We start from the raw sequence: 25,495 nt of genomic DNA, 5'->3' as shown, positions 1-25,495 counted from the left end.
TGGATTAAAAAATAAAGCTATCATATTCAGTGTGGCTTTAAAATACAACCAGGGTAGGTATGAGGTACAAATATTTAATAACAGGCTTTGATCAAACTACCTGCTGTGAAACAAAAATGTTTCATTGCTCTCTGGGAAAGCTTGTAATTTGTTTTTTCCAAGTTGTTGCAACTGTACAAGCCAAACGAACAGAACGACCACAGCAGTGGAGTTTGAACCCAGGATTTCTGGATCAAAACCCATGAGCAAATGTTTTGTAAGGTTAAGCACTTACCTATTAGCTTGCAGCCTGTAAGAGATCCCTAATTATGAAATGGTAAGTAACAGGTGACCAAAGGTAATTTTTAAGTAAAAACTTGACCTGTGTGCCTAATGGTGCAGGTTTTGAACAGGAGACACTGTGTGTAGTTCATTTCTCAGTAAGCATGTTTGACAGTGGGGTGATGAAAGAAACATGTGCTCTGCCCACTAATTTATATTTGTGTTTTGGTAACCCTGTGGACTGGGAGCAGGAACTGGGGCTGGTGCTGCAAGCATGAGTGCAACTTGAGTACACTGTGCTGTGCCTGAGCTTGGTGAACTCAAGTGCTGAGGGAAAGTGAAGCAATTCTAGGGGTCCAGAGGCCAGCAGGGTACAGGCATGCTTCAGGAATTTGCTGTTGCTGACTCAGCTATGGGGAGGAGGCAATGTATGTTTTTTGTTTTCAGAATTGCTTGTCAAGCTGTTGGGGAAAAAGAAACTACTCTGGAGAAGTGGAAAAAGCTTTGTCTGTCAAGAAGGTAGTTGGAGTTTGCAGATTCTTTCCTGTATAACTTCTGAAATCCAGGTGTGGTTTAAGGACAATGAAGTTATGTGTTACATATTACATGGGAAATTTTATTCAGTTTCTCCAGCAGTTTCCTGATACCATAAGAGCAGCTGAGGAATGGGTCAGGCAGAAGGTGAGGATGGATAGGTATTCTTACACTGCCATGTTGAAGCCATTTCTGGAGATATGAGAGAATTCCTTAAGAGTGTATTTGCAGCAGAAAGTGAAGAATGGTGTTTTGGATGTAGCTGGATAGGATAGTTGACAGTCTGAGCAAGTGAGGTACCTGCATCTTGAGATCAGTGAGACAGAGAGGTCGGGCTCTCCCTTGTAGCTTGCTGGAAGTTTGCAGCTTGTATCCAGGCCCAAGCTCCAGACCTCCTCCCAGACCCCAGTGCCTGCTCAGGAAACAGGCCCGTTTCGTGGAGCATCTGGGATTTTCTCTGAGGCATCTCCTTCAATCCAGCACTGACCTGGACTGACCCTGTGTAGCTTGTGAGGCAAAACAAAATTGTAGCTAGGGGATGATGGCTCTAGTAAGCAGATCCCAAACAAAATTGAAGGCTGTTAAAATGTCTCATTGAATTATGGTGCTACAGGAGTGGAGTGACTCATAGTGAAGCTAATCACCTGCTGCTTTGTCTTGACTGCAAAGAATAGATTCCTAGTTAAACATTTAAAGGTCATAATCCTAGCTGTATTAGTGCTGCTTTCCTCCTTTCCTCCTCCAACCCCATTATGCCTGAAGTTACTAGGGGAAATCAAGCAGATACTCTGGAGTTCTGTGTTCTGAAGGTGAGACTCAAAATGTTTATCATTCAGGCTCACACGGTGGACCTCTATGTGTTCATTTATGAGAGAGACCATGCTGAAAAACATTGCATTGGCTCTGCACAAATTTCCCCAAAACATCACCAGTATGACATTGGTGTTCTGTGTGGAGTCCAATTTGAAGTCATAGATATTTGGGAGTTCATTTTGTTCACAAGGAATTCCAGGAGTGAAACTGGAGCTCACGTCCCTATTCCCACAGCCAGGGAATTTGAGTATTTTCAATTAACAGTGCTTTGTTCATTGGGAAAGAGCATCTTAAAGGAGACAGAGTTTTCTTGGTCCTGCCTAAAGGGGCTTTAGACCTCTCTAGTGGACTGGGGAAAGAACAGACTGTTTCTTTCTGCCATTAACTTGTCTCTGTGAGTGAGCAGAGGAACTGTGTCACCTCGATGGAACAATCATTACTGTCCAGCACTTGTCCCCAGCTGCAGCAGCCATTGTCAGGAAGGTTCTGACAGACAATGAGAGAGGATGTGGCTCTTTGCCTGGTGGGTCTTCCCATACTCTGCTGGAAAAGAGCCTTCCAGGTTCATGAAGGTGATAACACTTTTCTGTGAAAATGCTGGTCTGGCTCTTCTAAGTGATTAATGCTCCTTACATCCAGTTCACTGCTGTGAGTCACCAGGACAGGTGGTGTCTGCCTTGGTGGCTCTCCTGGAGAAGCATTCAGATGGTGGTGGAGGAAAACCTACAGATAAAATAACAGGAAGCCATGCTAAAACATCTAAAGCTCTAGGTCACTTCAAAAGCAGTGAGTGCAATGGATATCACCAGCAACATCAGCAGAGTGTTAGCACTCCAATTTAAATATAGATTTTGAAGGAAGTTTATAATATTTTCTGCATATGTATGTTTTATGGCAGGAAGCATATCCTGCTATAAATTACTCTGTTTGAGAGGCTGCATTAAAGACTGTGTGTGATTTAAGCCTGAAAGTTTTTCCATTTGGAAGTGTTGGCTGTACTAAACTGATAGACCACTGGCATGTTTTAAGCTTGACCATTGCCTTACTTTGGACTGGGCCAGAGAGAGCATGGTGTCAGGACAACATGTTTCCTATCAGCTGCCAAGTTCTTGTTCTTGTAGAACAATCTGGACAAGCTGAATCAATGGGCCAAAGCCAGGCATGAGGTTCAACAAGGTGAGGTTCTGGGTTTGTACTTTGGTCACAACACCCCCCTGCAATCCTACAGGCTTGGGGAAGAGTGGCTGGAAAGCTGCCCAGCAGAAACAGACCTGGGGTTTATGGACCAGGGCAGTGATTGTCCCCTTGTACTCAGCACTAGGGAGGCCACACCTTGAGTCCTGTATCCAGTTTTGGACCCCTCACTACAAGGGGAGCATTGAGATGCTGGAACATGTCCAGAGAAGGGCAGCACAAGTCCTAAGAGGAGCAGCTGGGGGTATGTAGTCTGCAGAAAAGGAGGCTCAGGGAGACTTCACAGGTCTCTACAACTCACTGAAAGGTGTCTGTAGCCAGGTGGGTTTGGTTTCTTCTCCCAGGAAACAAGTGAAAGGACAAGAGGAAATGACCTCAAACTGTACCAGGGGAGGTTGAAGTTTGATAACAGGAAGATTTTCTTCAGTGAAGGGTTGGTTAAGCATTGGTACAGGCTGCTCAGGCAGGTGGAGGAGTTTCCATCCCTGGAAATGTTCAAGAAATGACTGGATGTGCCATTTAGTGCTATGGTTTAGTTGACAAGTTGATGTTTTATCAAAGGTTGGACTTGATGATCTTGGAGGTCTTTTCCAACCTAAGACTCTGTGATACCTTGGTGGCCAACGACCACGTGAAGCATTCTTGTGAAGTGAGGGAAGATGCACCTTGGTCTCACGTGTGGTGAGGTGTTGGGAGATGCTCTGTGTTGGTTTCTGTCTCTGTGCCCATCTTTCTACTGGGTGTCCTCATCTGTTCATATTTTTAGGAGGGATCCTTGGATGCCCTAGTGGCCTTTTCCAGGGCTGCAGAACTTCTGTTGGGAGACATTGATGTAACATAGAGACAGAAGGGCCCAAAACTTCTAAAGGAATAGGGTGGATAACATCATCCTGCTGTACATCCAGAGATCCCCATTTGTGCCTGGGTTTGCATTGTGGCTGAGGCTGTCCCTGGCCAGCCTTGGTCGAAGTGCACCACGTCACTTTGGCCAAAGAGCTGGCTTGAGTCCTGAGCCCATCAAAGGTGTGCTGCTGGCTGTAGGGAAAAGGGCCCTCACTTGTGAGGGCTGCTGGCTCGTGCAGATTTTGGATTGACCTTTGGCCTCACTAACAGATGGCAGAATAAATTGATGGCGGGTATATTTTTAAATGAGCAGATTGTACCTTCTGTATTTGCATGCTCGTCTCAGAATATTTTTCCTTGAGGTGTGCCTTGGCAGAGAGATTACTGAGGTGGGTGCTTGTCCTGCCTCAAGCATTTGAGGTACACCCAGTTTAGAAACAGATCAGTGTTTCACCCTGACAAAGCCTGATAGCATTGAAGTTTTTGGAAATGTGTCCAGTGCAACTCTGTTAACAACACCTCAAAGCAAAAGTGCATTTTCAATAGTCAACAGCTACATTTGGCTGAGGAGCACCTGTCCATGTTACTCTGTGGGGGTGACTCCAGACAGGGAACAGGCTGAAGGAAGGGGGTGCCCTCTCAGAAAACAGCTTCTGCTGGAAAGTCTCCTCACTGTTTTTTTGCAAGCTGATTTCTTTAGATGTTGTTTATTCTTCCTTTTGCAAAAGGCAGTCAAACTTCAAAGGAAGCTGTATCATACCATGTTCTCCATGCACTCTAAGTTTAAAATGGAGTCTTCACAGATTTGGTTATAGGTAGAAAAAAGTGTCCTTGAGGATCTGCTCCCTCTTCCTGCCCGTTGTGACTGCTGATTGGACTTGCAAGAGCTGCCTCTAGTAAGGGGCAGTCATTGGATGGCTAATTGCTGATGCTGATTTATACCTGTTTTTTCTTAAATCACACTCTTAAGTGCTTATTAGTATTAGGTTTACTTTTGTTTTCATAGCAGATAACTTGCCATGTCTTTCTTTGCAGCTCAATATATTTTTTAGTTGTTTCATGCCTAAATCTCCCCTTAGCTCACCTGCATTTTAGCAGTCCTGCTATAAAGCTTTCTTAATAGATAAACTGGAGTTCCTTCAATGTGATTCTGTTCTTACTAATGTTTATAATTCAGGAGTCTGCCACAGGATTTTTTAGTGCTTCCCACCTCTGCTGCCATAGGGTTTTGCCATATCTTGCATAGAGGAAAATAATGCATGCCCAGTGAATACTGGTGATTTATCCTAGGTTGACAACTGAGGTACCTTTTGCTTCTTTTATTATCATCTGACCTGCAAGCCATTCCTTTCATGGCCTTTTGATCCTGTTGGGAATGCCAGATTAATGAGACTAACTACTTACTTTGGCCAGAGTTTTTTCTTAAGCAGAGAAATACTCCTTACACCAAGACCCAATTATACCGTCGTTACTCCCGTTTCAAAAACCAGTTCTTTGGGGGCTACCTTTTTAATTGAATCATTAATTTTCCTACTTTAAACAAACTTCAAAAAAATCTAGGCTAATGCCTATTGCAAGCAGTTGTATCTGAGATGGATTGCAGCTGGACAGATTGAATGTGGCAGTGATTTCTGTGGAAGGCATGCCCTTGAGTTCACTCAGCATGAGTGGCAGTGCTGATGCAGAAGAGGAATCCAGGGATGCTCGTGGCCCGTGCAAGTGCTGCATTGCAGTTTCTGCCAGCTCACGTCACTCCAGACACTCCAGCAGCCCAAGGGCTCCTCAGGAGCCTGGGGAGAGCGTGGCTTTAGTACCATGGAACAGCAGATCTCATGGTCTGTGTTTTCTGTGCTTCCTGGTGCATACCTTGTGCCTTCTGTGCAGGGAAGCCCCTGTCAGCAGCTCTCTGTTCTCCTTAATGCAGTGTAAAAAGCTGTGAGTGCTTATTCATTTACAGCATTTGGGTTGGAGGGCTTTTTAGCCTCATTTTTTAATACATGTTTAGAGACTTACACATGTCATACTGTGATTACAGCATTGCACCATTTGAACCTGTCAGTTTTAATTAGCAGTTGTCATTGCCCTATTTATAGATAGATGGAAAAAACAAGCTAGCCAGTTTGCAGTGCAGAGTGTATTTTCTTCTGTTAGCAAGTGGTTTGTATCCATTTTTCCATAGCTAGATTGGCTTGGCAACCTGCAGATGTTGCAGGCATTGGGTACTGATGCTTGAAATAGAAATGGACTCTGAAGAGGATGTGGGGTGGGGAGGAATAAATCAGAAACTGCTGTTGCATTGGAAGTCCATTAAGACTGATGATACGACACGCTTACCAGAGCATAACTGCAGAAGTTGACCACATGAAAAATGAGCACATTAAAAAAAATAATATTTTAAGTCTTGCTTCTGTCACATTTTTAAGGTTCCTTTTCACTTTGGCATGTTGTGGTAGCAAAACTAGTTACCAGTATAAGTGTTTGGCTGTCCAGCATGGTTAAGTTGGTTGGTGGATATTTGTACAAAAAGAAGAAACACATTGATATCTTTCTGGAACAAGTTGTGTCTAGTCTATAAATAATGTGAAAAGTATATGTGTTTTTCTTTTTAACTGCAACTTTAAATTTGCAAAAGTTTGTCCTGTGTTGACCCTGCAATCCCCAGGAGACTGTCAAGAAACCAGAATGGCATTGTGTTATTAACACTGGGTGTTAGCTGCTCCTGAGGAACTGTCTGCTGATGCGCTTTACTCTGGGGAAAACAATTTGAGGCACCTTTGCCCTCTTCAAGAAGTTCTCCTTGAATAAAACCATAAATTACTTCTCAATGCAGATGCTAAATACAGGCACAGGAGTGTTGTTGAGCAGTTCACATGGAGGTTGCTGGGTATAAAGTGACAAATGCTTTGCTCTGTAGCACATTTGGTTGCAAGGATTTCAACACAGCTGTGTTGCAGCCTGGGCTATGCACAGCCTGTGGACTTGTAGTAGGTACACACCATTGTCTTGAAAAACACTGCTCATGAGTCAGGGCCTTAAAGCATTACTGCCTAGCCATGAGGGGAAGGCAGGCAGTTCAGTAACTCCCTTTTCCCTGCACACCTTTTCAGAGCAGTTGCATCCTTACACTGCAGCCTGTATTTTCCATTGCCTTGCAAGATTTCAACCTTTCAGTCTAGGACTGATCTGACCATGCTGGTAGCAGCAGGTGGATTTGAGTCAAGCTTACACTTGGTGATTTGGGAATAAAGCCCAAAAGTGAAAGCTTCCAAAACCTGGGGGCTCTCACTTTGGTTAGCAGACTGAAATGTCATCATCTCTGTTGGCTCTTCGTGTTACAAACTGCATTTGAGACCACATGGCAAGAGTTGAGTGATCCAAGACTATTCTCAGCATGTCCAGCACAGCAATACAAAAGTGGGTTTCCTCAGACAGGCTGTGACTGTGTGCATGTTTGTGTGTGCAATTTCTGAGTGACCTGTCCTCAGGCTGGCTGTCTTTGGGACAAGAGCTGGTGGAATTGATCCTGCTTCACATGGCTGAGCAGGATGCAAGTAAGGGGGAACCTTTCATGTAGCAATATCACACTGAAATATTGGAATGTGGGTACATGGTGCTAAATCAGGGCAGTCTCTGGGGGAACACAGTTCATAAATTCTGAATAGGAGGTGACCCTTTCTGAGCACTTTATCTACACTTGTAATTTATATGCTAGTCCTGTGCATTACAGTGCTTAAAGCCTAGGTCAGAAATCCTCCATGCAAATTTGGCACCTAGTCTTGTCTTTAATGGCCAAATGAATGGCTGTAGGGCACAGCCAGCTGTTCTGGAGGTGCAGGCTGATGAGGTCTGTTAGAAGAACAAGGGAGCACCAGAGCATGTGAGGAGTTGAAGTTTAGATGGATTTCCTGCATTACCAGGGATGTCAAATGACCAGATGAATGTTTCTCTGCTGAAATCAACTTAATTGTAAAGCACTGTTCATTCTTTTTTTGAGAAACCTGAAGAAATGAAGCGAGTTAGCAGTTGGGCTGGCTGCTTTTGTAGGTAAACTTTAATTGGTTTTGTGTCATTTTCAAAATGCCACAGACTTCATTTTTTCATATACTGGGCTGTGACAATGCTGGTTTGTGTATTTATGGTGGGTGTTCACATTCCTTTGATGTCAAAGCTTTTAATTGCATAAAACAAATAAACACTTTCCACATATATTTGCTGTGTTATGTTGACAAAACAGTGCCAGGGCTGCTTGGAAAACTGTTTGAGCTGCTGGGACAGTGGACTCTGGATTTTAGGTAAAGAAACTAATTTTCACAGTGGCACTAACCAGCAACTGGAAGAGAAGCCCAGGAATCTCTACCCATAGAGATGCTCAAAAGCTGGAGTGGACAGACCCCCAGGAACCTCATGGAAGTTGGCCCTGCTTTTAGTGGGCATTGAGCAGACCAGGCAGTCCCCCAAGGTCACCCCCAGTCTTGTCTCTCTGATTTTTCCTGAGTGAGATGCTGAAAGGAAGGACTAACAACCAAAGGTGTTACATCAGTGTTTGGAGGGGAGCAGAGACTCCCTCCTTTGGAAAGGGGGGCATCCCCTAGGAAAGTGTTAATTTAGGTTTACATGCTGCTGCTGAAGCCTCAGCAGCACTCTGGGTGTGGGTTGCAGCCTTATTTAAAGCTGCCCAGCCCCAGCTGGTCTGATCATCAGGGACTATGAGATGAGAAGGACTTGGCTAGAATGGTAATAGTGCTCTAAATGTTTGTGTAAGGTGTGAATACCCTCCTGCTCCTCTGCCTGGGGGCTGTTCAGTGAGAGGGGGTTCTAAAGGTGTTCTGCACTGCAGTGAGAGAGTGGATAAAGCCATGGAGAAGGATAGTTTCTGTTCCTCTTTCAAAGTTGAAATTTGAAGATTTGTAAAGCCCTGTTCTTAATTAATCTTTGCTTTTCTTCTGCCTTTGATTTCTAGTCTTTCTCATTGATTCAGGTCATAGCTTTCTGAAGCAGTTGTCCTCACTACTAAGGGTGATGGAGGGACATTTCAAAGCTTGGCCTTCCTGCCCAGTCCTACAGACCTGCTGTGTGGGTCACAGCAGGCAAGTCCAGCCAGGTCAGGTGCATCTGCTGTTCCAGGGGTTGAGGTGTGCTCACTGCAGCTCAGCAGAGCTTGTGTGCCAGAGGAAATGCAGTTATTGTGCCCTCACAGCAAGGGATAAGCACATCCCTGGTGTTGGTGTGCCATCAGTGCTGCTGAGTGTCTGCTGTACTCTGTGCTGGTCATGCTGGACACCAGGGCAGCTTCATTTCAGCTTTTCTGCAAGATGTGCCTTTTTGTGGCTCAGAGAATCAAAGCTTTTCTCCTGCTGCACTCTTCATGGTTTAAGCAGGCACACTTTAAAGGAGTGTGCCTGCTTAAACCTGACAGCACAGATTATTTGGAAGGATTCACGGGATAAACAGGAGTTTGCCTGCAGAGCATGTGAATCCGTGCATTCAAAGCAGCCAAAGATCTGGTGAGCCCAGCCCTGTGCTTGTAAGATGTCTCACCTCTGCATGCAGCCATCTGTGAACTTCACTTGCTGCTTACAAGGAGAAAATGTTCTTTTTCTAAATACAAAGGTTCAGAGTTTGCTGTGTTTTTAAGAACATGTGTTTACTGAGTTTCAGGCCAAAAGCACAGAGACCTCCAGTTTCTCTGCTTAGAAATGGCTGTCCTCATTTCACTTTCTGTAACAGGTGGAATATATCTTTTTTTTAAGCTGGGTTCACTGTTGTGTATCAAATTTCTTTGTACTGCAGGCTCATGCAGCCAGCTGGTGTCAAACCCATGCAGTGACATTCTCCTTTGCCTTTGTGAAAATTCATTATATTTTAGTAAGGCTGAGGAAGCTGAAGTGGGATGCAGTCAAATTTAAAATAAAAGCAGCCTATCATTGAGGACAAAACTGGTTAACTCTTTGAGAGCTGACCTGACAAACAGCACAACTGTCTTTATTATACCAGGCAACAGGAGCTTTGAGGCAATCTGGATAACTAAACACCAGTGCCCTGGGTTCCTGCTACCCTCTTGCTATCTGTCACTTGATTAAAAAGGTGTACAGGTTCTCCATGGGACTGCTGCAGAGTCTCTTGGGGTTTAGAGGAGAAGTCTGCAAAATCAGTGTGGTTTTAATCTCTTTTACCAAGCCATGTTGAAATGAGCTTGGAGTCATAGTAAATAAATCAGTGGAGATGAAGTTGAATAATGGGTATTTCAATACATATTTGGGATGATTTTTAAGTGGCCTTTGGAGCACACAGAGCAGCTGCCTTGAGAAAGTACCAAAAAGAGAATGTATGGCCTTTTGAAGCAGCACCATACCCCTTGTATGGATGAGTTGCAGTTAGAGATTATTAACCCTGAGTAAAGGCACGAGATTGCCCCAGGAGAGGAAACCATGTCCCTGAATACCTGGGGCAGGGACAGAGCTTTCCCTTGCACCCAGGGCCTGAGATGTTGCACTCAATGTTTAGGTGTGCATTGAGCCTTTTGATGGGTTGATGATTATTTATCTCTGTATAACTAACTGAAGAAATAATAGGCATTCTCCAAAATATCTTGAACTGATAATTTCTTAAGGTGGTTTGAATGATTTTTACCTCCCTTTGTACCCTCATGATCTTTTCCTCAGTTCAGTAAGGAAGTGTGCTCTGCTGGAAGAAGTGACAGCATGTAAAAATAGCACTGCCTTATTTTGCAGATCTGCTTGCTGTGGGGTTTCAGTTAGATCTGCTGACTTGGATTTAAAAATAAACTTTTCTTCTGCTTTTTGCACCTGCTTGTCCTGGCGGTGCTTGATCTTGTGCTTAAGAGGCAGCAGCCATTTGGTGGTAGCTGAAATCCTTGCTGGATTGGGATCAGCAGCACAGGTGGTTGGGAGACCTGAGTTAAGGGGCTTTTGAGGCCACAGGTGTTTGTGAGACCAGTAACTAAACATAAAGGGGAGAAAGACCTTGTAGGCTTTTTAGAGCCTCTGTGGGAGTTGCCAGTTCAAAATCAGCAGTGTGTGTTTTGCCATGTGTGCAGTGGAATTGCAGTTGGTGTTCCAAGGCATTTGCTGTAAGTGTGTTATCCCTTCCCCTCACTGAATATTGCTCTGATCTAATCAGATTGCATCGCAGTTCATGGCTGGGCCCAGGCACAATAAAGCCTGCACTTCAAAAGAACAGAAGCATCTTGAGTTCCTGCCTTCTTCACACATTGGGCTGACACTGAGTGTTCATTTAGAGCCAGATTCATGGAGGTATGGAGATCAATGGGTCTGGCTATACAAATAGGCCTGAACCTGATCTCCATCTTCCCACCGTCTGGAGCAGGCAGTGCAGTGTGGCCTCAGTGCAGAGAGTGTCCCTGGCTGCTGGAGCTGCCTTTCCCTGCCCCTTGGCTGGCAGCTCAGCCTCGGGGTTCTGCACAGGTGAGGGGTTACTCCAGATTAGCACACAGGCCTGGCTTGTGTTTTTCAGCTTCAGGAATTGTTTTCCTTACAGAGTTCTTTTTATTAGCCTGTTCTGGTTTTCATTGAGAGCACCAGCTTGGTGCCTGCTTTCCTTGAGCCATTGATGGGTGTAGCAGCTGGAGCAAAGCAATTGGATCTGCTCAGATTAAGACTGTAAGGTTTACTGAGCTATGCGTAGACTGTTTCTGGAAATACATTTCTCTATAAGTCTGAAAAGAAATGAGGAAAAGGTATGGGCAATATTAGTGGACAGCTTGATTGTGAGTACAGATATTTAACAGACCCTGTATGTTTTCAGTATTGAAACTATTTGTTTTCTAAATAATAAAATGTAAATAATGGAAACCACAATTGTGGCATTTGCTCTTATAAACAAATCTGGTTTTAATCTCACTTTGGTTTTGTGGTATTAAGAAGTTGATGCAGAATTCTAGGTTCATAAAAATGAGCAACAGGCACCTGTTAGGAGGGATGGATATTAATTCTTGCAAGAAATCGCCAGAAGCAAAATTCTGACTGTGCTGGCAACACTGTTTATGAAAGGGAGAGGAGGAGGGAGCAAGCCAGTCTGCACTCCTGGCACAAACACCTCAACTTGAGCATTTTGTTCCTGGGAAACACTTCTGCCTGGACTTCTGCTCTCTGACAGGATGTCATGGTTCAGTGATGCATTTTGTGTCTCCTTACAAGTTAGTGAATCAATGACAGACTTACTTTCTCAGAAATTGAACTGATGCATCCTATGATAACTCAAACCTTGCCAAAGCACTTCTGTCCACCTGTGTGTGTGACATCCTCTTTGATGGGCTGTGGTGAGCTTTGCATGCACTGAAGGCTGACTAAAGCCAAAGTGTCCAGAGATGATAGCAGGGCTAGTTCATGACCATATTTCTGTGCAGGATGGACTGTGCACTGACCTGTGTGTGCGTGGGTGAACTTCTGACCCTGCTTCTGTAATGGCAGGGCTAGTGCTGACTCCCATGGTGCGAGGATTTTGCCCAGTGCTAAGCTAGAACAGCTAAAGTAAGCAAAAATGTTGCTCACTGAAGGAATAAGCAAGCTCAGAAGAAGTCACAAGAGCTTTCTTGCATATTCTTTACCAAAGTGACTGGAACATGGTCACAGTCTGTTACAAAGGCTTCCCAAAGCTGGTGGTCACCAGAACCGGCTGTGGGCTAGGGGTGGCTCAGGTTTCCTGTTCCTTTGGCTTCTTTGCTGCTTTAACTAACTGCCACTGCCACTCTTCTCAGCTCCTTTGTCATCTAAGGTCAATGACAATGCAGTTTGAGATCCTGCTAGTCCCATCCATGAACAATGTTAGTTTCTTCTGCAAATGAGAAAATAAGCCATCCCCTGCATTTTCCTCTCAGCTGGACTGTGTGGGGCTCTGGCAAATGTGACAGAGAACTTCATAGCAGGCCTCTGTAAATATGTTTTCCAAGTAATTATTTGCCCAAAAGGGCACTGGACCAAACATTGCAAGCAATCTGTTCCTTTGCAATGACAACTGCAGAGGTGCAGTATATGACAGTGGCCTGCCAGAGCTGTTTTATTAAATTTGGTTAATCTAAAATTCATAGGTGAGTTTGACCTTGAATCTGCATTTGTTGATCCAGTCTTCACTGAGAGATGTCTAAATTAATTTTTTTTTAAAGCATCAGGATTTTTTTTTCTCATTTTGAGCAGCAGCTTTGAGAGACTTTACCAAGGGCTGCTCAGAAGGGCTCACAGCTGTAGGAATAAGGGTGCCCTGTTTTATTTTCCTGCCTGGTGGATGCTGAACAACATCTGTCTGTCTGTCTGCAGTTTTTGATGTGTTTTTCCAACTTGCAAGCCTTACCTGGAGACTGTTGACATCCTGAACACAGAGAGCTGCTATAGCTCCACTTTAAGATTTCTATCCCAGTAGTAATAGCTGTACTTGTCAGTTTTAAGCAAAAGCTGTCCTTTTTTCTCTGTTTGCTGTAACACCCTGGAACTCATCCTGTCATCCTTGAGTTTCATGGAGGCATCTGTATAAAAAAGTTCAGCAAGATCAAGGTCTGTGTCCCATGTAATCAGTGATGGAAACTGCTTGCTCTTCTAGCAGCATGAGCTTGGATAAGGGCTGGGTAAATGGCCATTAGTTTAAAATGTCCTACTGTTAGTCATTTGTCATAGCCTCCATGTTCAGAACTGCATTTAATAATCCAGCCCCCATTCTTCTCCTGCTTTAATCTTTACTCAGAAATGGAAGCCTCTTCTGATAACTTCCAAATTACAAAAATATTACAGCCACTTTTCATCATTCTCTCCCTTTTGGGAAAGAGGGGAGTGGCTGGCACATTTGGACTATGGCCTTGAAGATAAAGGTGAGCTCATTAGTAAGTTGGAACCTCAAAGGCACTTCCTGAAAGACAGCATCTTTTGAGGGTGCTGGAGTTGCTCAAGAGTGAAGTGAGAAGTGGAAGATAAGAGGTTGATTGTAGCCAGTTGTTTGGAGTTTATAGAGGCCATGAAGTTGTACAGCTGCACATTTCAGCAAATAATGATTTCCTTGATATATGATCATGATTAAGTACAAACATAATGACTTCCATAAAACAATTGAGTCTCTTTCCTACAATCTCTTCCTGTTGTCTCTCTGTGATGTTGAATGACAATCAAGCATCTAAATAAATAATTTATGCCCTTTATAGTGGACTCATTGTAGTGTTGTGGTCCACAGACTTTTGTTTAATTATCTCACATGAAAAAACTTTGTGGTCTTTTACAGGCTTAGGCTGGAAAGGGAAAGGCAGGGAAGGTGAGAGTGAAGGCACGTTTTGCCTACCAGAACTGCCTTTTACTTATGAGAAGTAAGGCTGATGTTATCACCCTCTTTCTAATCAAATTTGACAGGAGCATTTTGTTAAGCCACTTTCTCTGAGTGGGAATTCTGATGAATACAGCTCTCATCTCCGGTTTCCAAGTATTACTTTACACTGTTCCCAGGCATTGTTTGCCTTACTGGATGAATTATTATAATATGTCAGAGAAGCAGATGATTCACAGCCTCATTGTATAAACTGAGAGCCCAGGGCACAGCAGTTTGACTTGCAGAGCTGCAGGGCAGTGAATGGAGCCCATGTTACCCACCAACATATTGATGGTTTGATGGAGGTTTGCTAGTGTGGCCTCAGTATTTCTGTTTGGGAAGTCACAGCTGCTGGAGGATGTCTTGACTTTCTTCCAGGGACCTGCTTATGAGTGGAGGTGGACAGTGCATTTGGTGTGTCCCTGACACACTTCTCTGCCAGATGCTCTTTTTGCCACCACATCTGGGGGTTGGCAGCACTGAAAAGGAAGTATCTCCACTGGTCATCTGTCTGCCTGGCTCATGGTTCCATCCTTGGGTCAGTAGGCAATTGGTCATTTATGGAGCAGGTTTTGAAAAGATAAACCATAAATGAATCTGGAAGGTGAAGCAGGTGTTGTGTGACTGTGGCATTGCCCACTGCAGTAACCTTGTTCCTAGACTTTGATTGCTCAGGTGCATAGCACAGACATTAATGCTGCTTGTAGGGCCCATCCCTGTGTGCAGAGTGCACATCTTGGCTGCCTACTCTGGCTGTGAGTAAACTACTCATCAAACTATAATTTGTATAAAGCATAAATCAGTCTTGTTCACTGCAGCTGATATTGGATAAAAGAAACAAATCCAAATTACCATCCTTTGTTACATTTGGATATTTTCAAACCACTGCAGTGGTACAAAATGGTTCCCTCTGCAGTTTGTGTAGCCAGCTGATCCCAGACCTTTGGGGACAGGAGCATCAGTGCAGTTCTGCTGTGGGAACCAGCCCTACAACAGCCTGCTGAAAGCTGAGATGAGCCCTTTGCACTGTGGGTGTTCCTGGAAGAACAGCTGAATGCATTGGTGATGGCCATGGTCCTCCAGCTCCATAAATCAAGGGGTGGTGAGAGGCTTGTATTTAATTTTTTTTTTTACTTTCTCAGGAAGCATTTGTATCCTTGACAGTTAATATAATTGGGAACGGGGAAGTAAAGCTCTGTTCAACTCCAGTGCTTTGGAGTCAGTCAGTCATACATTGAGGAGAAGCAGTGGGATTCAGGTGTGGGACAGGATGGGCTGGCACTGTCCTTTGTTCAGTCTGGTGATCCTTGCCAGCCCTGACCCACTCCCTGCACCCCTCCCTGTGTCCCTGCTGTCCAAGCAGAGCTGGCTCAGCTCTCCCAGACTTCTGAGCAGCCCCCCTCATTCTTCTTCCCAAGCAGAATCCTCAATCCATCTTCAGCAACACCTTGTTTCCAGAAGGGACATCAAAGATTTCTCAGAACCATTTCTTTTCCTTTTACCTTCACTTCATTAGAGTAGTTTTCATTCACAGAATAAAATTAACACCTCATCGTTTGATGTTCTTGTAAACATTTAAGGATAACATGAAGTTTCAAAAGGTGGGAAGAACCAGTAGCCCACTCATCACCAACCAGTTGTGTTTGGTTTTTTCCCCTGGAAAAACCTCTTTATTCCAGGCTTAATTTATTTTGTTGAGGGTTTTTGGTTTGGTTGTTTTTTGGGGGTTTTTTGGTGGTTTTTTTTTTTGCACTCTGAACTTTGTTTGGCTGTTCTGACCTTGCCCATCCATATGTACATGTGTTGAGGGGATATATTTATACTTTGGTTGATTGTGTTTCAGTTAAAATTCTGTTACCTTGGAATTTAATGTTAACAATAACTGACCCTTGTTTCCTAGTCTCGCCAAACACACAGTTTCCTTTTTATTGTTCTGATACAACCCTTCTTTTTGTCATATAACAGACTTAGGAAAGCAGTGCCACTTAACCATTGATGGTCCTTAATATTCCAGTGTTTCAGTGAGTTTTCAACCTTAAAAACCTACCTATTGCTTAAACTCAGTGCTGGTAGCCAGGGAAATTTTTGGTTCATTTCTTCTCTGCCATTGCAATTGTATACCACATTAGCCTCTGAAATAAAATTGCTTTTATTAGGCAGTGGATCTAGAGAAGAATGTTTTGGGACAGAAATCCACTCTTTGTGGGTGCTGTCCCCTTTCTCCTCTTGCTTTCTGTCTCTTACACCTCTCCCCGTCTTCTCTGTTGCTTTTTTGAGTTTCTGGAGTCTGTCTCAGCTTGTGCAAGTGCAGCATCACTGGAAGAGCTGGGTACAGATCCAGCCTGGAGTCCGTGTGCTTTTCCCACCTGTAGTCAATGAGGCTACAGCTCTTTGATGTTACCAAATAATATTATTTCAAAAGCTCTTTCTAAAAACATGATTAATCAGGCAAGTGACAAAGGACTTTATGTTTATCTTTTTGAACAATACCAAATAGCCACAATTTGTTCCAGTTATTTAGTGTCTTTGTTCCAGAGCCATTTCGTGGGCACAGGATTTAATTCTGCAAGAATGCAGGAAGATGGTGACTTGATTTCATTTTTAAAAAATTAAAAATTATCAAAAATATTCAAGTTTCTTAGGAAGATTTTTGTTTTACTTGAACAATACTGTTTTTAAGGCCTAGGGAAGATTTTGCTCCATGATAAAAGTCTAAGGTTATTTTAATAATCAAGTAAGACTTCTAAATAGATGCTGATACATTTCACTGTTCCAGAGAGCACTGCACCTCGGAAACAGTTCATTAGAAGGTTGATGTTTGTGTCCTGAAATAGTAGATTTAAGGTGCAAATGGGAACTAAGCAAGTACCAAAACTGGCACTAACCAAAACAAAGTTCTGTGGAGATGGAATGAGCTGCTCGGAGCCGGTGTGGCCGGTGGCAGAGGGGAGAGAAGGGCTGAGCTGGGAGCAGGGAAGGCTGTTCTGGGCTGTGTGGGGAGCAGGGAAGGCTGTTTTCGGCTCTGTCGGGAGCAGGGAAGGCTGTTCTGGGCTGTGTGGGGAGCAGGGAAGGCTGTTCTGGGCTGTGTGGGGAGCAGGGAAGGCTGTTCTGGGCTGTGTGGGGAGCAGGGAAGGCTGTTCTGGGCTGTGTGGGGAGCAGGGAAGGCTGTTTTCGGCTCTGTCGGGAGCAGGGAGGGCTCGGCGGGAGCGGGCGGAGCCCTCGGCCCGCGGGGTTTGGTCCCGCCCGGCGGCCAAGGGCGCCACCTTGCTGGCGATGCCGGGATCACGGCGGGGCCCGGGCCGGGCTCTGCGGCCGCCGAACCCTCCTGAGGCGCTGGGTCTAAAGAATCCCGAGACGGGAAAATTTCATCGAATCCCCATGGTCTGGTTCTAAAATGTGGAAGTAATTTGTTCACAGATGCCCACTCCCTTGACAGCTGTGCTTCTTGGCTTTTGACATCTCAAACCCTTTTCTTTCAAGTCTTGTGCTGCAGGGTTGAGGCTCCTGGAAGAACTGTGTTTTAATTGTTTGGTTGCTCGGTTCTGGTCTCTAGGTGCACAGGAATTAATCTCTTCCAGGGATGGCAGATACCTCTGAGATCTGCCCTGTTAATAGCCTAGTTGATTATACACATATTAATAATCTGTTTTACAATTGCTCTGGAAGGCTTGGCACCCCCCTCCTGGTTGTTATGCCTCTACGCCACAAGCAGGAATCTCACCAGGGGTCTCACCTGCCTTTTGGTTTGTGTTTTTCAGGTGGTACCAGAGAGATTGGGTCTGCTCTCACCAGGATGTGTATGAGGCACAGAAGTATAGAGTCCAAACTCAGGCAGTTCTCAAGGTGAGTGGCTCCATAGCTGGCCCAGCACTGGAGGTTCCTCCTTCATGTGCTGCTGGGGAGCATCTAAAGCTGTTCATCAGCGCTGGCTTCTCAGCTGACCTCTGCCCCTGTCCCTGAGAGCAGCAGTTGTTTTTTCCCTGCAGCACATCAGGAGCTGTGAACATGCTGGGTTTCCCTGCACGTTTATGGGGCTGGGCCAGTTCACCTCAGATCACCTCTGAATGCTGCAGATTCCCACTGTCAGTCCCTGTGGCTCAGTGCTGAGCAGGCGGCTGCTGATGTGACCAACTGACCTGCCTTTGTTTCAGGACTTTAAGCTTTGTCACTGGGTTTTAAACAAGCAGCAGCAGCAATTGTGCTGCTTCCTCAGCTTACTGCAGAGCCCAGATACATTGTGGCCAAGGGAAAAACCTTCAGCAGAGCAGTATAGGTAATGCAAATTCTCTCATCCTGTTTTTGCAGTTGAATTTAGACTGCAGAGGTAATGAGAGAACATTAACTCATGTGCAACCTGGGCTGTACAAAAACAACCTACTTCAGTAGTTAGTAGTAGTTTGCATATATGCCTTTTTTAACCAGACTTAAAAATTATACATGACCTTAGGTGAACAAAAATGATGCTTCACCATTTGCCTAATGACTTGCTATGTTTATTCCCTTTCCCCCCCCACTCACTGAAAGTGTTCAAAGCCAGGTTGGATGGTATAATCAGCCTGGTCTAGTGAAAAGTGTCCTTGACCGTGACAGGGTGGTTGGAACCAGATGACCCTTGAAGTCCCTTCCAATCCAGGACATTCTATGATTATGCTGTGATTACTTTAAAATAAAGGTATTTATGAAATTGGCCATGAGGAGACAATTTTGGTCTCCAGTTACCACAGAGTTAGCTGTTTAAATGTTTTGATCCCAGTCTCGTTAATTAGTGGAGCATTACTGGTGCTGGACTCCACCAGTGTGAGGTGAGGCACATCAGTGGGCAGGACATTGTTCTTTTGTACAGCTGCTCTGTCTTCTTGTGTATATACATGTGCTATTTGAGTTTATAATCTCCATGGCTGCATGAACCTTTCTGGTCTCCAGAGTTTCCATTTGAATTGTGTGACAGTTGAGTAGGATCTGTTTACTCTGAACTGTTTCAGGTCACTCCTCTGCTTTATTCTCTGTTCCTCTCTGTCTGGAGCTTTTGTAATTCTGGTTATCTTGTGATGTAGATTTTTGATTTTTTTTAATCTACTTTTTTCTTTTGCTTTCTCTAGTGTAAACAATTTTATGTTCTGATATTTACACTGTGACACTGGTAGCTGTCACAGCAAAAAGTAAAAATACTCCAGTATTGACCTTGGCTCTCTCTGTAAGAATAAGGGCATCTGCAGGATTTGATTGCTCTTTGTGTTTTTTCAACAAAATTAGTGCTTTAATTGACTGTCTGATAAACCCACTTCAAGAACAGATGGAAGAGTGGAAGAAAGTGGCCAATCAGCTGGATAAAGACCATGCAAAAGGTAGTTACAGAGGAAGAATTCTTTAATAGGAGTAAGATTGTAATATCAGTTTTGCTTCCTCTTTTCATGTTTGTACTGGAGAACTGAATGACATGCTTAAATATGTATAGCAGTTTTTCTCTTCTGAAACACTCCTCTCCCCAGAGTGCCTAACAAAAATGTAACCCTTGCTGCATGCATTTTGAAGGTTTAGTTTGCTGGACCCAGGGGTGGGTTGTTTTCCTAGACTGAGAAGCCGTGACTGGGTTTAACTCTGTTAGCCCACTCTCCCTGTATGAGCTGAGGATTTGGGATGCCACATGTATCCCTGCAAACCCCTGGGGTGTTGTTAAAAGCAGCTTGTAAGATCATGTTATGCCTCAGCCAGAGCGTCCCCAGAGAGTGCACAGCCCTGCAGAGCACTGAGCATTGTTATTTTGTACCTGATACCACACAGAGAGTGCTCTGTGGGGCAGGAGAGCTCTGCTGTGGGACATGGGGTGCCCTGGGCTGCAGGGCTGATGACGGTCCAGAGGGTGGGCCCCCTTTCCTGGGGGACTGAGCTGCAGGCAGCCAAGTCTTGCACAGCAAGCTCGTGCTGGTAGATGCCTTTGTGCTGGTAGATGCCTTTGTGCTGGGAATGCTGGCCCTCTAGCACAGGTGCTGCAAGCAGCTTGCAGTTCACCACTGACTGACCCTTGAAAATTTTAGACTTTTACTATTTCTGAAAGAAACAGCAGCACCATGGAAACTGATAGGAGGGAGTGGGCTTGACCTCCAAAAGAGGATTTCCTTCTGGGGTCAAATAGAAGAGTTGAATCAGCAGCTCTTGAAAAGCTTCCTGCCTTGTGCTGCAGAGTGTTAAGCATGTAGTGAGCAGGAGAGAGGAATTACATGGGGTCATTGCCAGGAGGGGTGACCCAGGCCAAAGTGGCAGTGAGATTTAGGGTTTACTGGGCAGACTTGAGTGTTGGGAGTCCAGGTGGCCTCAGTACAGTTCTTGTGCCTGCCATGAATCTGCTTCTGTTTTTCCATCTGCAGAAAAGTACTAACACTGATCTGCTTTGTTAAAGTGTATGTGTACGTGTATATACATGCATACATGCCTTGTATCTTCTTTTCTTTCTTTAAGTATCAGTTTTCATATGTGGTACCTTTAGTGTTCCTGCACTAGAGGTGAATATTTTGTTCTGGGATTTTAAGCCTCCTGGGATGTACAGCTCATCTGAAAATGAGGACAAGTGCAGTGTGCTCCACTTCATCAGAAGGAGCTGGGAATGTGACCCTTCCTTGGGCAGAGTTTTAGCAGCCTCTTCCTCTGCCTGACTCTCATGCTGGAGAGGGATCACAGGATATTCTCTGCCTTGCCATTTCTGGATTGCTGTTTTTTGCACACAGATGTTTTCAGAAACCTGTCATCTCTGTTTTCCATTCCTGAGAGTGGATGAAATGAAAAGCACTCTAATTTTGTACTGTGTTCTCAGTTGTTATTTCTGTAAAGGCTTTGTTTATTTGGGAAGGATTTTGGTATGTGAATGTGCTCACACCCTAACATGTTATATTAAGCCAAATGTATAGGCTTTACAAAATGTGAGTTCTAAGCTGCTTTGTGTAATGGTAGCTGTTCTCAAGAAGTTTGTAGTCTAATGTCTTTAAATGTAGCCTTTTCTGTGAAAAACACTCATTTTGGCATTGATTGTATTGATAATAGAGATTGTGTTTTTTAGAATACAAAAAAGCCCGCCAGGAGATTAAAAAGAAGTCATCTGATACACTGAAGCTACAGAAGAAAGCAAAGAAAGGTAACTTGCTTCCTACTGTACTGTTAACAGCCTCCTGAGCTGTGCTCACTGACAGAGATGGAACAGAGATGGAACTTTCTACTGTAATAATCCTGCCCCTCTAATGTGTTCCTGGTACCTTCTTGGGTAGCAGGATACAATTGCTATGTGTCATTTAAATCATGTTCTGGAGCTGCTGTCTAATGTTCTTATACAAAAGCCTTAAAACTGTTTGTGCAAAGTCAATCATGTTTTAAAATAGAGCCCTTACTGCTAACTTTTTCTTTTTAGGAACACTGACACTCTTAACATAACTTGTGCAGATACCTGTAAAATTTTCTAGAATCTTTTGGAATCATTTAAAAAAAGGCATTATGTAAATGTTCCCTAACTATTAATGTTTCTCACTGTTCTTCCTTTCTGGCACTTTTCCTCTTTTTTCCTTTTTTTTAAACAGCCTGTAATCTCCTAAACCTTACTTTATTGATCAGACTGAGACAGTGGCATGGGTTTTTTTTGGGGGGAAGGGTTCTTGGCAATCATAGAAAACTAAAGATGAGTGAGAAGAAAAAGGGAATTTTCCTGAAAGACAGTTTGTCTTTTTTAGCAGCTGTATCTCATGTTGCTCTCCCACCTCCACCTTGTCATAGGAGTTTCATCACTGTTCTGATGGAAACATGCAGCACTGCTAGCTGCAGCACTGCCATCACTAAGGGTTTTACTTGGCCAGGTGCAAACCCCACCAGGCTTTGGAACAATGATAGGGAGCTTGTACAAGGACTTCCTGGTTCCCTTTCCTGGTTCCCCTTCCTGCACTGGGCTCTTCCCAGCTGGGTCAGAAGTGTGCTTTGAGCAGCTCTCAATCTGCAGGTTGAAATTTGTCCTTCCCCTCCTGCCTAAAAACTGTGAACCCAGGGACAAGCAAAATAAATGCTGGGGTGGGGAGTTTCTTGACATTTTGAAATTGTGTAAGTGTTACCCAGAACACGTGAGCTGTCTCTAACTGTCTTTCCATATAGATAAATCAATAATCACACTGATAGAAAGCCAGGTGACTGGAAAACTGCTCTTGAATGTTAGCTGACTTTAGATAAGAGATGAGGAAAGGAGAGATGAAAGCCACCAAGAGGGAGCTTAGCTCAGTGTTCTGTGTGTCTGTCAGTTCAGTGTCCTAAATCAGAATGGTGACCGTTACCATTGAGATAAGACTTTTTGAGGTAAGATTTATTTTTTGGATAATGTGTAAACATGTTTCTCATTTTGTGTGATGAAATGTCTGACAGCAGACCAACAGCTTTATAGAGTTTGTGGTATTCCTTCCATGTCTTCTCCTGTCTCTCCCCTATTTTTCTAGTCTTATTTCTTCTTGTTTTTGTGTGATACAAACAATCCATCGGTGCATGGTAGGTAAGCACTGAGAAAAACATAGAAACATGGAATGGTTTGGGTTGGATGTCTGGGATCTGGGAGGAGGGAGCCATTTTTTGAGCCAGTTTCTATGGATTGACAGCTGTCTGGCTCTATCTCCCCTTTATCCTGCTTCTGACTGTTCAATAAATCACTCTGCAGTATTGAAGGAGGAGACATCATCTTCTGTGAAGTGTGAAGAGGAAAGAGGAAGCTGGAAAAAAACCCCACTGTTCTCATGCTGCAGATGCTACCTGCATCTGTTAGCAGTGGTTAAAGCAAGCAGACTTGGTCCTTGGATGTTCTGCTTTCATATCCCCCTCCTCAAATGTGAACCAAGTCTCATGATGAGAGTCAGGAAACTGGTGTTCTGTCCTCCTTCAGGATTAAACATCTTTTAGCAAGGAATGGAACAGGCCTCATTTTGCCATTGTTGTAGCAGCCATGATGTGATTGAAGTTTTGTTTCTTTTTTTTTTTAATCCAACTCCCTTGCTTAATTTGCCGTTACGATGTTCTTTTGGAGGTGTGGTGAAGGTGCTGTATTTCTGTGCTGTCCCTCTGGGAGCTGCTGTCAGACTCATGGTGTTTGCTCCAGAGCACAAAACCACAGGGAGTCAGGGGATGTTTGAGTGCATGGGGCAGGTGGAAGAGCTGAGGGCTCACAGGCAGCCAGTGCAGGGAAAAGCAGGAGCTGCAGCATTGCTGAGGAGCTGAGAGCTGTTCTCGTGGCCCTGGGGAGAGGAAGCCCTGGCTCCTAAGGCTGTGTAAATGCCAAAGCTGTTGGCCCCAGCAGGAGTAGAGAGGGGATGGGAGGAAGTTCTCTCTGCCTTCTTGCAAGTTATCAACAATGCTTAAGTTAGAAGAAAAAAACAGGAGCAAATGCCTTTTCTCCTCTTTGTTGCTTTGGTCCCTATCTTGAAGAAATAAAGCTTTGGTCTGACTGCAATGTCAAGTGTTGTTGTGAAAATGTTTCTGTATGTACCCATCTTGACAGATCTGTTCAGTGTCCTGTGTGGTGAAGTATGTTGCTCTTGCTTCTACTGAGGGTTTTAAAAAATCAAGAAGGGGTTTATTTTGTAACATGATAAAGCTGCAGAAGTGATTCTGCTTTAGGACACAAATGAGGCTTGAACTGTGGGAAAACTGCGCTGGAGGCAAGTGGCTGAGTGCATGAATGTCTTCCTGTGTCTTCAACTCTCCTGTTTCTCTGTTTTACAGACTTTTTTTGTTCTGTTCTTCCTCAAGCAGAACCTGTCCCTTTGATTTTTCTGTAAAGTTACTATCTCACCTATGGGAACTCTAAAACAACCAATTCATTCCCTTCCTAGCATTTGTAAAAATACTTCTGAATTAACTTTATGATCACCTGTGGGCAAGCGGGATGTGTGCAGAATTCTGGATTTCAACACTGTGCATGCTACTATAAAGGTCCTTTATGCTTATTCTGCTGTTTGCCATCTGACCTTACGGGAAAGTGTTTTCTTTCTGCTTTGGGCAGCTCCATTTGGAGGAGCTCACATGGAAGCCTCTCCTTTCCTCGTTCCCATCCTGGCAGTGGTGTCCCCCAGCCCTGAGGCTGCAGGGCTCTCTCACAGCTGATGCTGCTCAGCAGCTCCTTGTCTGCATCCCAAGGATGTTCAGGAAGGAGGGTCATGGGCTCTGGGGCTTGTCCTGGTGGGAGTGCTGCAGGTTGGGCTCCCTGCCTTAGCTCTGGGGGCTGAATCCACAGGGGTTTGCCTGTTCCATGGCTTCTGTGGGGTCTCTTTGTTCCTGTTCCACGTGGCCAAGGTCAGAGTTCAGGCTGGGCATTTAAGATCACGTATTAGAAACTGTGTTTGCAGAGTAAGTGTGTTCATTGCAATAAGCGTGTTTCCAAAGCTTGAAGAGATGGGGAAAACACCAAGCTTTCCAAACAAAACGCAAGGAACTCCAGGGTCCTTTCTGGAAGTTTGCTAGGGTATTTTTAGTAAAGTGACACAACTGTGAAATGAAAGTCTTGCATTTCAAAAGACCTCACAGAGAAAATTTTCACCCTATTTGTTGTCTTTAACTATTAGGAAAAAAAATCCATCTGAAGCTAAATCTGTGTAGTCTTAAATAGGATGCTGGTGCACCTCCCAGAACCATGCAGTCCCTGAGGATTTCATGGGGATTTTCAAGGTTCCTCCTCAAGGCCTCCTTCACCCTTGTTCCCATGGGGAACAGGCCCCTAGGGCTTGTTGCCCACCCCAGCATTGACACTTGGCTCCTGTCTGAACAGGTGCAGTTGTGTAGTGCATAGAACTGCAGACATCTCCTAAATTGCTCTTTGTTTTCCAACAAACATTGGCCACCAGAAGTCAGCCCAGCTAACCCGAGTCAGCAGAATAATTATGCATATACTTGAAATAAATTCCAAATATAGGTTTCTGCTGATTCAGGGCCTTATAAGTGGCTCCATAGCTGCTAGAGGCTGTTGATGCTGTATTGAATCAGGAGAGAGGCAGCAGCTGTGGCTCTGCATGTAACCATTTGGGAAGGTTAACAAAATGCATGATTCTTGAAGAAAAAATGATCAAGTGATTAAAATATATCTGAATGTGTGTGTAAAATCTGGAGTGCATTGGGTGTATTTTCTGTATTTCAGAAATGCAATGAATAAATTCTGTATTTCAGAAATGCAATGAATAAATAAAAAGATTTCCCTCCTACCTATAATCTGACTGGTAGGTTTCATTTTCAGGTTCTTCATGTGACACTGTTTGACCTTTGAGGAAAATGTTTAAATCCAAGTGGATATGTAACAAGTTGTTGGATGTAGCACTCCCAATAATATAGGACATATTAAGAAGAAAACTGAGTTTTGTCTGTAAGACATGTAGAAGTTTCTGCAGAATTCCCTTTACATTCAGTACAACATTTCTTCTTGTGTTCCCATCAGTGCTGAGTATCCAAACTGCCATTCTCTCTTTTTGAGTATGCAGCAGTTTGAGAAAGTATTCTGTGATTCTAATGAAATTCAGAGACTAGGACA

General features: G+C 44.1%; 1 protein-coding gene across 8 annotated transcripts in view; it reads left to right on the top strand.

Annotated features, from left to right (window-relative positions):
• MTSS1 (MTSS I-BAR domain containing 1) overlaps positions 1-25,495 on the top strand; it is a 126,822-nt gene that overhangs the window by 74,583 nt on the left and 26,744 nt on the right. For all 8 annotated transcript variants that reach the window (XM_059466489.1, XM_059466480.1, XM_059466522.1 and 5 more), the window contains 3 exons: positions 17,727-17,811; positions 19,222-19,313; positions 21,020-21,094. In XM_059466489.1, coding sequence (XP_059322472.1) covers positions 17,727-17,811; positions 19,222-19,313; positions 21,020-21,094 — 252 coding nt within the window. The remainder of the gene's footprint in view (positions 1-17,726; positions 17,812-19,221; positions 19,314-21,019; positions 21,095-25,495) is intronic.

Source organism: Ammospiza nelsoni, chromosome 1 (genome assembly GCF_027579445.1).
Source record: "Ammospiza nelsoni isolate bAmmNel1 chromosome 1, bAmmNel1.pri, whole genome shotgun sequence".
Lineage (NCBI taxonomy): Eukaryota > Metazoa > Chordata > Aves > Passeriformes > Passerellidae > Ammospiza > Ammospiza nelsoni.
The sequence above is the reverse complement of the archived record's forward strand: the minus strand, read 5'-3'. Positions and strand labels throughout refer to the sequence as shown.